At 43.2% G+C, this 15730-nt stretch overlaps 1 protein-coding gene across 2 annotated transcripts; it reads left to right on the top strand.

Moving 5' to 3' along the window:
• Nucleotides 1-36: 36 nt before the first annotated feature.
• ZSCAN29 (zinc finger and SCAN domain containing 29) lies at nucleotides 37-12814 on the top strand. 2 transcript variants are annotated; one of them, XM_011941140.1, is made up of 6 exons: nucleotides 37-468; nucleotides 1012-1445; nucleotides 1907-2111; nucleotides 3901-4599; nucleotides 6603-7067; nucleotides 9057-12814. In XM_011941140.1, the coding sequence occupies exons 2-6, from the start codon at nucleotides 1128-1130 to the stop codon at nucleotides 9923-9925; spliced, it is 2556 nt and encodes an 851-aa protein (XP_011796530.1). In that variant the 5' UTR covers nucleotides 37-468; nucleotides 1012-1127; the 3' UTR covers nucleotides 9926-12814. The 2 variants fall into 2 exon arrangements, with proteins under 2 accessions (XP_011796530.1, XP_011796529.1); XM_011941139.1 differs by having other exon boundaries at nucleotides 419-1445.
• The last annotated feature ends 2916 nt before the right edge of the window (nucleotides 12815-15730 follow it).

The raw sequence follows: 15730 nt of genomic DNA, 5'->3' as shown, positions 1-15730 counted from the left end.
CCCGAGCCTCCCGCTCGGACTTCCGGTTTGGGAGCTGTACTTGGGAGGCTGGAGAGCCCGGGCCGGGGTCGGGGTTGGACCCCAAGTGGGTGAGACTGCCCCGGAGGCAAGGATGCGAGGGGGCTGAGGGGCAGCTCGAGAGGGAGATACTCCCAGGGGTGGGCTGGAGGGCGCCCTCGGGCGCCTTAGCCGGGTCAGAGGCCTCTGGAGGGACCGCACGACGGCTCTGGGTGACCCGGCCGGAGGGAGCGGAGACAAAAGAGGCCAGAATCCCGCAGTCGCCGCTCCTTGAGCTGAGAGCTCGGCGTCCGCGAAACCGGCAGCACCTGGAACCGGCAGCACTTCCTCAGGAAGTCCGTTACTACTGCCCCTTAGACTCTCCAACGCAGTGTGACTCTCCCCAAGCCCACTCGGTCCTCGCTTTGGAGCCAAAACCAGCTTCTCTCCTTGCGCGAGGTTTTCCGACAGGTAGCTCCCTAATCCTTGCTGAGCAACTTCTACTTTTACGCGGGGAAAACAAAGACCCGAGATTCTGGACGTGATTTTTTGCCTGGGGTGGGCTTTGGGAGTTGTGCAGCCCAAGGGGGCGGGGCGGACACTGAAGGCCTCCGAAAGGACTGCGGAGGTACTGGGGGAGATGAGCTGCGACCAGCCGGACAGAGGCTTTTTGTTGCCTTCAAGCAGGATGGCGACTTGTCTTTAGATCCTCTCGAGCACCGGCTCTCCTATATGGTTCGGACTCACCGTGCAACATGAGGCAGGGAAATTAAATGGGATTGGATTTGGAGGAGGTGGGAGAGGGGCAGACAGTAAGTAGTTTTATTTTCTGCTGCTTCCTGGGGCTGCCCTGGAAGTCAACCAGAAAAGCAGCTTTTGCGAAGTCTATTTACTGAAGATTGTGCTACCACAGAAGGCCACTCGGAGCACGTGGGAAGGCAGGCCAGCTCTGGCAAGACTTTAGACATATGAATGTATTCCCTCTGCTAATAGTGCCATCTTTCTCTGCCCTAGGAAGAAACTCCTCTTACAGAGAGTCATCTGCAGGGGACTCTCCAAGGACATGGGAAGATAGATGTAAGCCCTGGAACCCAGACTCTTAAGTGGAGGGAAGCTGCTTTCTGCTGTTAATGATGGCCAAATCCGCTCTGAGAGAGAATAGCACTAACTCTGAGAGCTTCCGACAGCGTTTCAGGAGATTCCATTACCAGGAGGTGGCTGGGCCGCGGGAGGCTTTCAGCCAACTCTGGGAACTTTGCTGTCGGTGGCTAAGGCCGGAGGTGCGCACCAAGGAGCAGATTGTAGAACTGTTGGTGCTAGAGCAGTTCCTGACCGTCTTACCTGGGGAGATCCAGAATTGGGTACAGGAACAATGTCCAGAAAATGGAGAGGAGGCAGTGACTCTCGTGGAAGATTTAGAAAGAGAGCCTGGAAGACCTGGATCTTTGGTGAGAAGGGAGGGGGAATTCAAAAGTGTGATACTGGGAAGGGGCAAGGGTGGAGGGCTAAATTAAGATATAGACAGGCTTAAACAGGGACACAGTCTCCCTTGGTGATGCTTATACTTCTGGTCTGGTATACGTAACTTTTTCAGATAGTGCTTGTCTGGAGATGCTGCCTGGGTGTACCTTCACCTACCCTGTCACAATGAGTTTTTCCTAGTTTCACAGTTTCTTGATAGGGAAGAAAGGGGATTTTTTTGTTTTTTTCCAGCCTATAGGTGGGTTTACTCTTTTGATCGTTTCCTTCTGGAGTTTCAGCTGCTTTAAGCTAATGGCAATGGAATAAGATCCTTGTTCGCTTTAACCTCCCCCACCCCTACAACCCTGGCCACGGGTATTAAATAATCTCCTCTGGGAATGCCCCTCATTATGATCTTGCAGTGACAATTAACGGGGGTTGTTTCTAGGTCACAGTCTCTGTGAAGGGGCAGGAAGTGCGCTTGGAGAAGATGACACCCCCGAAATCATCACAAGAGTTGTTAAGTGTTCGGCAGGAGTCAGTGGAACCCCAGCCCAGGGGTGTACCCAAGAAAGAGAGGGCAAGAAGCCCAGACCTGGGACCACAGGAGCAGATGAACCCAAAGGAGAACCTCAAACCTTTTCAAAGGAGCGGTGAGGAGTAGATTCCTATGGGAAGATAGACTGCCATTCCAAGTTGGGAAGTAGGGTTGGGGATAGTGAGTGGGTAAGGGATTTCAGGAGTAAGTGGAAATTGCAGAATATGTGGTTGTTGACATGTAGTTTAGCCCTGTGGTATTCTTATATCACCTCTTGATAAGTCCACAAGAGAATGGCTCCCTAGTTTTTATCAGAAAGAACTTGGAATTATTTTATTTCCTCTTGGTAACGATGATAGTAGATCATTATTTTCTAGATAAAAATTCTTTTCTATACTTGAAGGCACATCTTCCTTTTGGTTGTTTTCCGTCTTCAAATTAAACTGTATTTGTTACCTTAAATTTTCCCCCCAGAAGATCCATTCTTTAAACCTAAGTTTTGTTGCTCTCTACTGAACCTTTAAGTTCTCCAAATATCATGTTAATTGTGGGGAACTAAATTATGTGTATTATTTTCCTGAAAGTCTGTTAAAAGCTAAGAAAGAATTTTACTTCAGAATCTTGCAATGTCTTGTATCAGTATAGCCCAAGCTGTGGTATGTTTCTGTTCACCTGGTAACTTCCAGGACTGATAACTTTCCCCAATGCCTTTATACCTAGTTGATTATTCTTGTACTTGATTTTTGTAGAACTTGTTTTTCTTCTTTGTAGTCTATTGATCATGTTCTATGCTTTTTTCTGTTACCATTTCACTTAAAATTTGTTGAGGTTGTTTTGAATTCTGATCTTATCATCCAAGACAACAGCCTTCTCAGCCAGTTTGGTAATGGTCTGTTCAGTCACCCAGATGAAATCCCTGAATCTTACACACAGACTTGCAGAGTTCATTAGTTTTTGAACACCTATCAAGGTGCTCAACACCTTGCAGGGTACTCTGCAATAAGAAAATGTGCCTATCCTGAACTTAAAAACATGATTGAGAACACAACAGCTAACTCTTTAAGTATGGGCCGAACTGAACTGTACTGAAACAGTGCCAGACAATGACTTGCTTAATTGTGTGAGTACCCTATGGGTTTGGCAGAGTGGAAGATGAGGGAGGGCTATAGGTAAGCCTTCTTGAGGGCACTGGAAAATACAGCCTCTTGAAGGATGGGCTGAAATTGGATAGGAGGGAATTAAAGGCACAGAGTGGTGAATAATAGTGTGCTGTGTTCTGGAGGGAAGAGTCTGACAGGAATGGGTATGGTAGGCATTAAGGTTAAGGTTCACCAGGGTAGCATGTGCACTGAGGAAGCAAGAGCCTGCAGTTAGGTAGAACAGTGACTGCTGCAATTATCGGGGTGTGAGAGGATAAGTAGTCTGGACTTGGATGGTGGCAGTAGGAATAGAGAGGAAGGACTACTAAGGTAACCACCTTTAGAACTTGGTGACTGACTGTGAAGGAAACAGATAAGTTAAAGACAATCTTCTCTTGCCTCCCCCTGAAATCACTCCGAGTTTAATTCTGTAGCCCCAAGTGAAGAACAATTATTGCCAGCAGTACTAGAACCTGCCTACAAATAGGAGAGCTAGGGAGCAACTTGGAATAGAATTATCTGCTCTGAACACACAACAGAATCCTTTCCTCTCTTGTCACCCTGCTCTGGAAAATAAAACATTTCTCATCTTTTGAGGTTTCCTGTATTTTCCCCACTTTTTTCAACCCACTGAACTTTCTGAAAACATTGCCCTAAAGACTTTGTTTATAATCCTCTTGGATGAAAAAGGCAGAACTGAATTTCAAGATTTTTGTGATAATCAGTCCAAACTATGACACCTTTTGTTTGCTTCCCTGCAAGCAGGATTTCCATTTCCTCAGTCCGGTGTGGTCTCCAGGTTGGAGCAAGGAGAGCCATGGATCCCAGATCTGCTGGGCTCCAAGGAGAAAGAACTTCCAAGTGGCAGCCACACAGGAGACAGACAGGTGCATGCTGATCTGTTACCATCCAAGAAAGATAGAAGAAGCTGGGTGGAACAGGATCACTGGAGCTTTGAAGATGAGAAGGTGGCAGGTGTGCACTGGGGCTATGAAGAGACCAGAACGCTTCTCGCAATTCTCAGCCAGACTGAGTTTTATGAGGCTCTCAAAAGCTGTCATAAGAACAGCCAAGTGTATGGGGCTGTGGCTGAGCGGCTCAGGGAATATGGCTTCCTCCGGACCCTGGAACAGTGTCGGACCAAGTTCAAGGGTCTCCAGAAGAGCTATCGGAAAGTCAAGAGCGGCCACCCACCTGAGACCTGCCCCTTCTTTGAAGAAATGAAAGCCCTGATGAGTGCTCAGGTCATTGCCCTGCCCAATAATGGCCTGGAAGAAGCAGCCTCTCACTCTTGCCTGGTGAGCAATGATGCTAAGACTGAGGAGCCAGGGCGCAGGGGCTGGCAGCATGAGGAGGGAGCAGAAGAGGCTGTGGCTCAGGAGTCTGACAGTGATGACATGGATCTAGAGGCGACCCCCCAGGACCCCAACTCAACTGCAGCTATCGTGTTCAGAAACCCAGCTGGTAAGAAGCTTTTCTTCTTGGAGTTTTAGAATTCGACTTGGGGAACAAAGAGACTGGATGTGGGGTCAGAAGGCTTAATGTTACATGCCAGCTTTGCCACTTAGGGAACAAAGAAGTGCTTCTCAATTCTTTGTGTGTATTTCATTCTATTTTATGGGAAAATCAGTGAGATAATTGGGAATAAATTTAGATTTTTAAAAGAAATACACTCAGAAAATTCAGAGTCCTGAGAAGGAGTATCATTCCTTCCATTTCTTTACTAAACTATTTTTTCCCTGATTTTAAAATCATTGCAGGCTCACTGAGAAAACTGTGGCATGATACTATCTTTAAGTAGAACCAGTATTTATTGAGTACGTCATATGAACTGGATATTTGACATATTTTATCTTTTACTTCCCCAAATCTCAAAGTCAGTTTATTATATTCATTTTTACTTAGAATAGCACAGTGAAGAATTGTCCAAAGTTGGGGAAACATTTTTTTATTTAAAATTTTTAAAATATATTTAAAACAGAGACAGGGTCTTGCTGTGTTGCCCAGGCTGGTCTCACTGGATTCAAGCAGTCCTCCCACCTCAGCCTTCTGAGTAGTTAGGACTACAGGTGTAAGCCACCACACTCAGCTGGGAACATCTAAGTTTCCTCTGAAATTCATAGTATACATTGGCATTTTAACAGGATTGAGAAGTCCTACAGTGAGAAAGCTTGTTTAACACTCTATTTAAATATTCTTGCCTAAGGAATCCTTTTAAAAGTGTCACTTACTACCATTAATGTAATTGGTCCAACTATGCTGTTATGGAAAGAGCACCAAAGTATGACTCAGGAGGCTCAGATTCTAATCCTGATGACCACTAATCAACTGGGTGACCTTGAACAGTTATCTAACCATTCTAGGCTTCCATTTCCTCAAGCATAAAATAGGGCAAAGCAGGAGGACTACATCGCTAAAGTTGCAGTGGTCTTTTCCTTTCTGTTTTTTATGATATGCATGCTCTTACTTTAGTTCTGTTCTAGCTTTCTGATCTTTGTGTCTTCTGCTTTTTCATTTCTATTTTTCTTGTTTTCTTCATTCTCTTTTTCCTTTTTTGTTGTGGACACAAATATATGTAGGTTAATTAAACGTGGCACATGTGCTAAATGTTATTTTCGTTATCTTTGTTCTCTCACTTTTTTTTTTTTTTTTGAGACAGAGTCGCTCTGTTGTCCAGGCTGGAGTGCAGTGGTGTGATCTCATCTCACTGCAGCCTCCGCACCCCCAGTTCAAGTGATTCTCGATTCTCATGCCTCAGCCTCCCAAGTAGCTGGGACTACAGGTGCACACTACCATGCCTGGCTAATTTTTCTGTGTTTTAGTAGAGACGGGCTTTTACCATGCCGTCCAGGCTGGTCTCAAACTCCTGGCCCCAAACGATCCACAGGGATTACAGACATGAGCCACTGTGCCTGGCCAGCTTCTTTTATATGGCTAAACAGAATTTGTAAATGTCTCTGTGAAATTGCTAAAGGAGATAAAGAAGCAAAACATTTTATACTGAGTTTGTGGGTTTTGGCAACATGAAGTATTTTTACTTTTTCATCTAGGAGCCTGAGCTTAGGTGAATTCTTTTTTTTTTTTTTTTGAGACGGAGTCTTGCTCTGTCGCCCAGGCTGGAGTGCAGTGGCGCGATCTCGGCTCACTGCAACCTCCGCCTCCTGGGTTCATGCCATTCTCCTGCCTCAGCCTTCTGAGTAGCTGGGACTACAGGCGCCCACCACCATGCCCGGCTAGTTTTTTTGTATTTTTAGTAGAGATGGGGTTTCACTGTGTTAGCCAAGATGGTCTCGATCTCCTGACCTCATGATCCGCCCGACTCGGCCTCCCAAAGTGCTGGGATTACAGGCGTGAGCCACCACACTCGGCCGCTTAGGTGAATTCTCATGATGCAGATGATAGGACTGAGGAATTCAGGCTGTAAAGTTCTGGATTAAGTGGTGCTGAAATTTCTCTTCTGGTGGCAGGTGTACACTGGGGCTATGAAGAGACCAAGACTTACCTTGCAATTCTTAGTGAGACCCAGTTTTACGAAACCCTCCGGAACTGTCACCGCAACAGCCAGCTGTATGGAGCAGTGGCTAAGAGGTTACGGGAATATGGCTTTCTTAGGACCCCGGAGCAGTGTCGGACCAAGTTTAAAAGCCTGCAAACCAGCTATCGGAAAGTTAAGAATGGCCAGGCACCAGAGACCTGTCCCTTCTTTGAAGAGATGGATGCTTTGGTGAGTGTCCGGGTTGCTGTCCCATCCAATGATGGCCAGGAAGAAACAGCTTCTTGCCCCATCCAGGGGACCAGTGAGGCCAAAGCTCAGAAGCAAGCCGAGGAAGTAGACGAGACCACAGAGGAAGATTCTGATGATGAAGAAGATACCGAGATACTCCCAGGGGCTGTCATAACCCGTGCTCCAGTGTTATTCCAGAGCCCCCGTGGTAAGATTCTTTCACTGTTATGGTATAAATAACAAAGGGAAAGACAATGGGACTTAGGAAAAATATCAGATTGAGGAGAACTGGTCTCTACACCCAGCTTTCAGGATTCTTCTTGTGATTACCCATATTTCTTGTCTATTAAAGCAGCTCACTGAGAGGATATAAATTATTTATGTCACTTGCCTCCTCTCACTAGAGCATCAATCTGAGATAGCTACACATTGTAAATCTGCTGTGATTTATTCATGAACTGCTAGATTTCCAGCCAGTTTACCAAGCAGGGATTCTGAAAGCTCACATTTCTCAAGTAGCATGTCCTGTACCCCATAGTAGGATGAAGTTGATTTTAAAAGTTCATTCTCTTTTATGTAATGTTTTCTTCTAGTTTCAGTTCATATACCAGCTGTGTGTCTGCTTTATTCACATTTATGAAAACCTGGTAACTCTTCTTCACTTTTACGAATCTGAGGTTCCTGAGAGAACTGACCCTTTGAATCTTAGTTGCTAGATAAGAAAAAAATACTTCACAAGGGCTTCCCTCCTTGTGAGAAGAATTCTGATTTCAGAGTCACATATGTGTATGTATGTGAATCCGGGCTCTGTTGTTTATTAGCTAAGTGACTTAGAGAAAGTTACTTAAGTCCGGACATGGTGGCTCACACCTGTAATCCCAGCATTTTGGGAGGCCAAGGCTGGCGGATCACCTGAGGTCAGGAGTTGGAGGCCAGTCTGGCCAACATGGCTAAACCCCATCTCTACTAAAAATACAAAAAATTAGCCAGGTGTGGTAGCGCATGCCTGTAATCCCAGCTACTCAGGAAGCTGAGGCAGGAGAATCGCTTGAACCTGGGAGGCAGAGGTTGCAGTGAGCTGAGATTGTGCCATTGCACTCCAGCCTGGGCAATAAAAGTGGGAAAAAAAAAAAGTTACTTAACCCCCAAGTTTGCTTATATATTAAGATGTACCTCACAGGGTTGATGTAAATGAGGTACTGTGCACAGTGCCTGGCACATAGTAGCCATTTAATAAATAATAGTTTTCATTTTCATAAGCCTTTAAGATCAGCATTCTTTAATGGTGTTCCCTGGAATATCAATTCCATGGGGTATTAATATATTCTACTAAAAAATAACTTCTAGGTTTGGGAAGATGGTAAATACCCCTCTTGGAGGCTCACAATACATATTCACATATTTAAGCATCTAAGATTTAGTTAATCTAGTGAATATTTCATGAAATATCTCATAAGACTAGGCTTCTGGGTGGAAATACTGTCTCAGGAGGTACAAACATGGGCTGATACTCAACATGCTTTTTCTCCTAGATTAAGAATAGGGAATATGGGATTCAGAGTTTACCTCAAATATCTGAATAATTGCAAATTTGCATAGCCTAGGCCCAAATAAGCCAGGCATTTGGTTCTTAAGACCTTTTGGTTCTTTGAAAGACACTACATATTTTTATATCCTATTTTTACTTCCAATGTATATTGGAATGTGAGGGGAAGGGGACTCATGAAGCTCCTCTGGATATAAAAGTTTCCAAAAATGTTTTCCTGAGCATGTCCTTCTAAACCTTTTAGTTACTGGTGAAGAACATGAATAAGAATACCATGACAGACCCGAGATGTGGCAAAAATACGTATTAGAAAGTGTCTTTCCTGTAGAAACATGGAAATTATTTTATCTAAAACCTGGTGAATTTTCTGTGCTGTACTGAGAGGATTTTCCAAAGATCCTAGGTGACCAAGAGGAGTTAAGAGTATATATTAATCAGACCCTATGTAGATGAGAAGCACATGATAGGTTAACAAGTAGAGAAGTAAAACATTGGGATTTTAATAAGATAATGATAGTTATTTGGGATCTAGGGCTCCCTAAATTTTATCTTTAATCATCTGGTATAATGCTTGTTTTTCCCAAGTTTTACATTCCTGTGGCACATATGATTAAGAAAATAGATGACTTCTAAAATTCTATTTTACATCAGGTTTTGAAGCTGTTTTTGAGAATGAAGATAATTCAAAACGGGATATTTCTGAGGAAGTACAGTTGCATAGGACATTACTTGCAAGGTCTGAAAGGAAAGTTCCCCGGTATCTTAATCAAGGTAAAGGCAATGAGAGAGACTGTAGATCAGGAAGACAGTGGGTAAAGACCTCAGGGGAGAAAAGAGGAAAACTGACATTCCCAGAGAAGAGCTTAAGTGAAGTCTTAAGTCAACAGAGAACTTGCTTGGGAGAGAGACCATATAAACATCTCAAATACAGCAAAGGCTTTGGTCCGAATTCCCTTCTCATGCATCAGGAATCCCACCAGGTGGAAAATCCATATAAATGCGCTGATTGTGGGAAAAGCTTCAGTCGGAGTGCACGACTCATTAGACACCGGAGAATCCACACTGGAGAGAAACCTTATAAATGTCTTGACTGTGGAAAAAGTTTCCGTGACAGTTCAAATTTCATCACCCATAGGAGAATCCACACAGGAGAGAAACCTTATCAATGTGGTGAATGTGGGAAACGCTTCAATCAGAGCTCAAGCCTTATCATTCACCAGAGGACCCACACAGGAGAAAAGCCCTATCAATGTGAAGAGTGTGGAAAAAGCTTCAATAACAGTTCTCATTTTAGTGCACATCGGAGGATACACACAGGAGAGAGACCCCATGTGTGTACTGACTGTGGAAAGAGTTTCAGTAAGAGTTCTGACTTACGTGCACATCACAGAACCCACACAGGAGAGAAACCCTATGGGTGTCATCACTGTGGCAAGTGCTTCAGTAAAAGCTCTGCCCTTAATAAGCACCGAGAAATCCATGCACGGGAAAAACTTCTGTCACAGTCAGCATCTAAGTAAGCCCCTAAGGATATATAAAGGAAAGAGGCTCAATAAATGTGTTGTTTAGAAAGTCTTCCAGTAGTGAGATCCATCTCCTATTCTGTGTCCAGCTAGCTTAGGAAATTCTCTAGGATTTATGCCACTGTTCCTTGTTTTTCCTGATCTAGAGTCAAATCCCCAAGGCAGTCTAAAGAGCGAAAGGAAGATTTTAGTCCCTCTCCTTGCCTGCATCTGAATTGATGGATAACATCTTTTCCCTCTCAGTGCCTATGGTGTTCCCTTAATATAAGCAGAGAGGACATGGTAGCAGATCCTATGAATTTGATAAGCATCCTTCTTTACTCATTCTGTCATTCAGCTGCACTTTGACAGGAAAAACCCATTATATTTCAAGAAGAAGTTGTGAGCCTTTGCTCATTAGGTGGGTCTAGCTCTTTTTTTTTTTTTGACAGAGTTTTGCTCGTTGCCCAGGCTGGAGTGCAATGGCACGATCTCAGCTCACTGCAACCTCCGCCTCCCAGGTTTAAGTGATTCTCCTGCTTCAGCCTCCCAAGTGACTGGAATTACAAGCATGCGCCACCATGCCCAGCTCATTTTGTATTTTTAGTAGAGACGGGGTTTCTCCATGTTGGTCAGGCTGGTCTCAAACTCCCGACCTCAGGTGATCCGCCTGCCTCTGCCTCCCAAAGTGCTGGGATTACAGGCATGAGCCACCACACAGGGCTTTTTTTTTTCGAGATGGAGTCCCGCTCTGTCGCCCAGGCTGGAGTGCAGTGGCATGATCTCGGCTCACTGCAACCTCTACCTTCTGGGTTCAAACAATTCTTCTGCCTCAGCCTCCCGAGTAGCTGGGATTATAGCCGCCTGCCACCACACCTGGCTAATGTTTGTATTTTCAGTAGAGATGGGGTTTCACCATGTTGGCCAGGCTGGTTTTGAACTGACCTTGTGATCTGCCTGCCTAGGCCTCCCAAAGTGCTAGGATTACAGGTGTGAGCCACTGTGCCCGGCCCAGCTCTTCTTTATACAATAATTGAAATGCTAACATGAATGACTCTTCCTGCTCACTTAAACCTGTGCTCAAAATGACATATTTGTCAGGCACCCTCTTCATTTACCTTAAAGAAGGAGAGTTTAATGTCCATCTTTGATTCTGTCCTATGAATCATCTTGTCAAGAACAGGTGTTCTTATGCAGAAACAATGAAAACCTTATACTGAAGTATGAACCCTGGATTTCTTAGTTTCTTCCGAGTCCTAGAAGAAGGGTTGGAATAGAATAATACATTTACAGGATTTAGTTTGGTTTTCTTTCTGTCCAGTCTCATCTGAATTTCATCTATCCCTTGTGGTCCAGAAGTTCCACAGAGCAAGGCAGCTGGAAGTGGTGACAGGTAAAGCAGTTAAAGCTGCCAACAGGAACTCATCCATATTCCACACACCTAGTATAGTGTTATGCCCTCCATGGGCACTTCCCTGCAATAAGTAGAAGCCACTGCCACAATCCCACATATTGGGAAAATGGACTACTGTGTGCGAACAGGCCCTTCACCCTAATAGCGGGGAAGATGGATTATCTTTGGCCAGTGGAGCTGCCAATCTAGACATACACATTCCGCTGAATACAATTAAAAGCAGTTCTTTAAATGCAAATGTAATTACTCATCTTTATGATACAATAGTATTGAATTAACTGCCCATATATTCATAGTATGATGAGCCCTGTATAGCACAAGGTCAGCAGGTCCTCTCCTTGTCCTTACAATCTAAAGCAGATGACACTGACATGGACAAGCAAGTGCACATGCATAGTTGCAGCAGTTTTAGAGAAATCTAGAAAGCTAGGTAGCAACACTATGCATAAATGTTGTGGTCCAATGCATTAGTTTGCTGTAACAAAAATCCAGGAGGTATTTTCTCTTTATTCAGGAAGGCTTCATGAAGCAGGAAGTGTTGAAAGGAGGGAAGGTTACTGGTTAAATTAGGATAGGAAGAACTTTCCATAACTAGTTGCAAAATTGAGTGCTGGGTGGGTTGAGGAATGGGAAAATGGGGGAGCAAGGTGTTTTATGCAGATGGAACAAAAGGCAAAGGATATACTGTAAGGAAGGCCAGATAAAGCTTGGAGTAGCATGAGAACTTGAGGAATAGTATGATACGGGCTGTGCAGCAGGCAGAGAGAATCACCTTAGCTGAAACATGGGTGTTAGGAGCAGACCATGAGGTGGCAGACCCATCATCTATAGTAAATCAGGTACTATGCTATAACTATTGATAAGGAAACAGCTGACTGACACTGGAAGAGTAAGCAGTTTAAGGGGACTAGCTCCGATGGGAGACAAAGGTCAGAAATCGTAGTAACTGATGAAGATATTTTGGTGACCAGGTGAGAAGAAAGATAAACATGGCCAGATGGCCAAGGCCTGGGATAAATAGCTGTTTCACATTCAATTAGAATTCTGTGGCTGGAATAAAATAGGGGAGAGCAGCAGGAAGATACAGTATTCTATAATTCATAGCTTGTTGTATTAGAGATTAATTAGGATTCTAGTGTTGAATCTTAGTACAAAAAAATCTAATATTTATTAGGAATTAAGGGAAGATGGTATTTCTGTTATGTTGCCTAAGCAGACAGGAAGCTATAAGAAACCAGTGCCTCAGGATCTGAGATGATTTAGGAAGTATGCTGTAATGTCAAAAAAATATATATATATATATTGCCTTTAGTATATCTATGTATAGTCTTGTGGGAAAAGCATTGGTTGAGGTGTCAACAGATATTCTGGTTCCAGATGTCTTGTGTGTAAGTTAACCTGCCTCCATTTCCCTTTCTGTAAAGCAAAATAATGTTTACACCTAATCTGTCTCTCAGGGATACCATATTAATAAAAATTATGTCCATAAAGTGCCTGGTGTTTCTTCAAGTGTGTGTGTGTATATATATACACTTATTGTGTGTGTGTATATATATATACTTATATATGTGTGTATATAAGTATATATATATACACACACACACAAATTACAATCAAGTTGTGGATGGTAGGTAAAGACCAGTCTTTCTTTTTTTTTAGCTCCCTGTGTGGGTTTACTAGAAGTATGTTTATCTGAATCTTTATATTCTAGAAAGAGGAGTAAGTCAGATTGTGGTAAAAGGGGAATTAGAATGCAAATCTTTCCTCTGTACCTCTAGCTATATCCACAATAAATTAGGACCCAAGATAACTGGGCACACAGAATCTTATTTTTTAAATTTTTATTTATTTTATTTTTTAGAGACAGGATCTCACTCTGTTGCCCAGGCTGGAGTGCAGTGGTGCCATCATAGGTCACTGCAGCTTCAAATTCCTGGGCTCAAGCGATCCCCAGCCTCCCCAATAGATGGGACTACTGGCATAAGCCACCACACTCAGCTCATTTCTTAAAGTTTTGTATTGATGAGGGGTCTCTCTATGTTGTCCAGGCTGGTCTTGAACTCCTGGCTTCAAGTGATCCTCCTGCCTCAGCCCCCCAAAGTGCTGGGATTACAGGCATGAGCCACAGTAACTAACTCAGCTGAGTCTTACTTTAAAAGACCCAGAACCAGCTGGGCGTGGTGGTTTATGCCTGTAATCCCAGCACTTTGGGAGGCCGAGGCAGGTGGATCATGAGGTCAGAAGTTTGAGACCAGCCTGGCCAAAATGGTGAAACCCCATCTCTACTAAAAAATACAAAAATTAGCTGGGTGCGGTGGCGGGCGCCTGTAATCCCTGCTACTCAGGAGGCTGAGGCAGGAGAATCACTTGAACCTGGAAGGCAGAGTCTGCAGTGAGCCAAGATCATGCCACGGCATTCCAGCCTGGGTGACAGAGCAAGACTCCGTCTCAAAAAAAAGAAAGACCCAGAACCAACACTCCAAACTCCAGATGAAAAGAATATGCAGAAGGAATAGGGCAAGGGCCAACTTGCTTACCAGGTAAAAACCCAGTTCATCTCAAACTACCTCACAAACTATTACATGCTGCCCAACCTGCCATTCCTCAGGATGGAAGCAGCAAAACATATCTTCAAACTTTCTAAGAAACCAAGCCCACTGTTGGGCATCTCCACACCTCTAACTTTTTAACATCAGCAAAGCCTTTGTGGGAGAGATGGGGTGGCATGTGCAGCAAAGGAAGCAAAAAATGTGTATTAGCAGAAGCTGGACAATTCTGTTCACATCAGTTGTTTCCTTAACGCCATTACTTTTCTTTTCCCCCATACTATCATTTCCTTTTATTGTTTGTTCTCTATGGCCAGTGCCATAGAATGTAACATGTTTTTGCCATTCTCATTTATTGTAATCTGAATGTAGACTCCTGAGTCTTGTCAACGTAGTATAGCACTATTTTTACGGTGACCAGGTAAGAACGGGAAGATGAGGTAAGATTGTAAAGATACATCAGTTCTTTCCCCATTATTCAATTCAAAATCCAAAATGAAGACTTTACTCCTATACACTCAAATAGCTATGTAATGACATGCATGTCTCAAAAGTTTTGACATATAAAATGTTATGTAGAATTCTTTGAAACCATGGTGCTTAAAATACCAGGTGTGTGTGTGTATTTTTTAAGAGCTTAAATTCTTCCTCTCCTACCACACCCAACATGGTGCTCTTTTAGAAACAAAACTTTGGAACAACTAGAAGTCAGGTTCAAGACTAGAAACAGAAGTCCAATGTACCTCAGAGCTCAAAAAGGCTCTGGAGAGCAGAACTTCACTGTGGTCAAAGAGTAAAGTAAGAATATTAAAAATAAAATACATTGATTCCCAGTTGACTCAGTTCAACCTGTATAACCCAATAGATAAATCAGGGAAGTAATTTTAAAGTCTTCCATAATTAATGAGTTCCTCAAATTATTTAAGTAGAATTTAATTTACATTTTATTGACATCTTTGTTAAATATAGTACAGAAACCAAAGATACATCATTGTACACAGTGAGGTCTATATTCCAATAACTCATGCTGTGAGTCACCAAGCACCTGAATATTTCTTAGGCCTCACATATTTTTGGTTGCCCAAAGTTGGCATTTAAGAGTTTTTAACAGATAAATGCAGGAGCAACATTTACAGAGACTAGGCCAAATTCTAATGAACTTAGTGCTCTTGATGTGGAACTAGTGTAGGCAAAATGAAGCTGCATTCCAGGTCAGTCCCATAACACTTCACCTCTGGGTTCGTTTATGTACAGATAAGACACAAGCTATATTTGGTCTTAGCAACACAGAGAGTGAAAATAGCAGCTATGGTGGTGACCAGGTAAGTCTGGGATGGGGCTTTGAAGATGCAAATGGTATACATGTACAGGGTTACCTGGTATTAACAGTAGGGGGCAGGCGTACTTTCCAAAATGCTAGGTCACTGAAGGAATCCAGGAAATAAGGTTTCAGAGAGTCTATTCCAATCTACATACACTGTATACAGTTTTCATAACTTTTAATCTTGATATAATTTCAAACTTACAGAAAAAGTTCCAAGAGTACAAGAAACTCCTGTATACCTGGATTCACCAACTATTTATATTTTGCCTATTTGCTTTTCATTCTCTACGTATGTGAATGTGTGTGTGTATATATACTTTTTTAAAATTTTTTTGAAACAGGGTCTCACTCTGTCACCCAGACTGGAATGCAGTGATCTGATCATGGCTCACTACAGCCTTGACTTCCTGGGCCCAAGCCATCCTCCTACCTCAGCTTGTTGGGTAGCTAGGAATACCGGCATGTGCCACCATGCCTGGCTAAGATTTTTATTTTATTTTAATTTAATTTAATTTAATTTTAATTTTAATTTAATTTAA

The sequence above is a fragment of the Colobus angolensis genome, unplaced genomic scaffold, assembly GCF_000951035.1.
Source record: "Colobus angolensis palliatus isolate OR3802 unplaced genomic scaffold, Cang.pa_1.0 Scaffold199, whole genome shotgun sequence".
Taxonomy (NCBI): Eukaryota; Metazoa; Chordata; class Mammalia; order Primates; family Cercopithecidae; genus Colobus; species Colobus angolensis.
The sequence above is the reverse complement of the archived record's forward strand: the minus strand, read 5'-3'. Positions and strand labels throughout refer to the sequence as shown.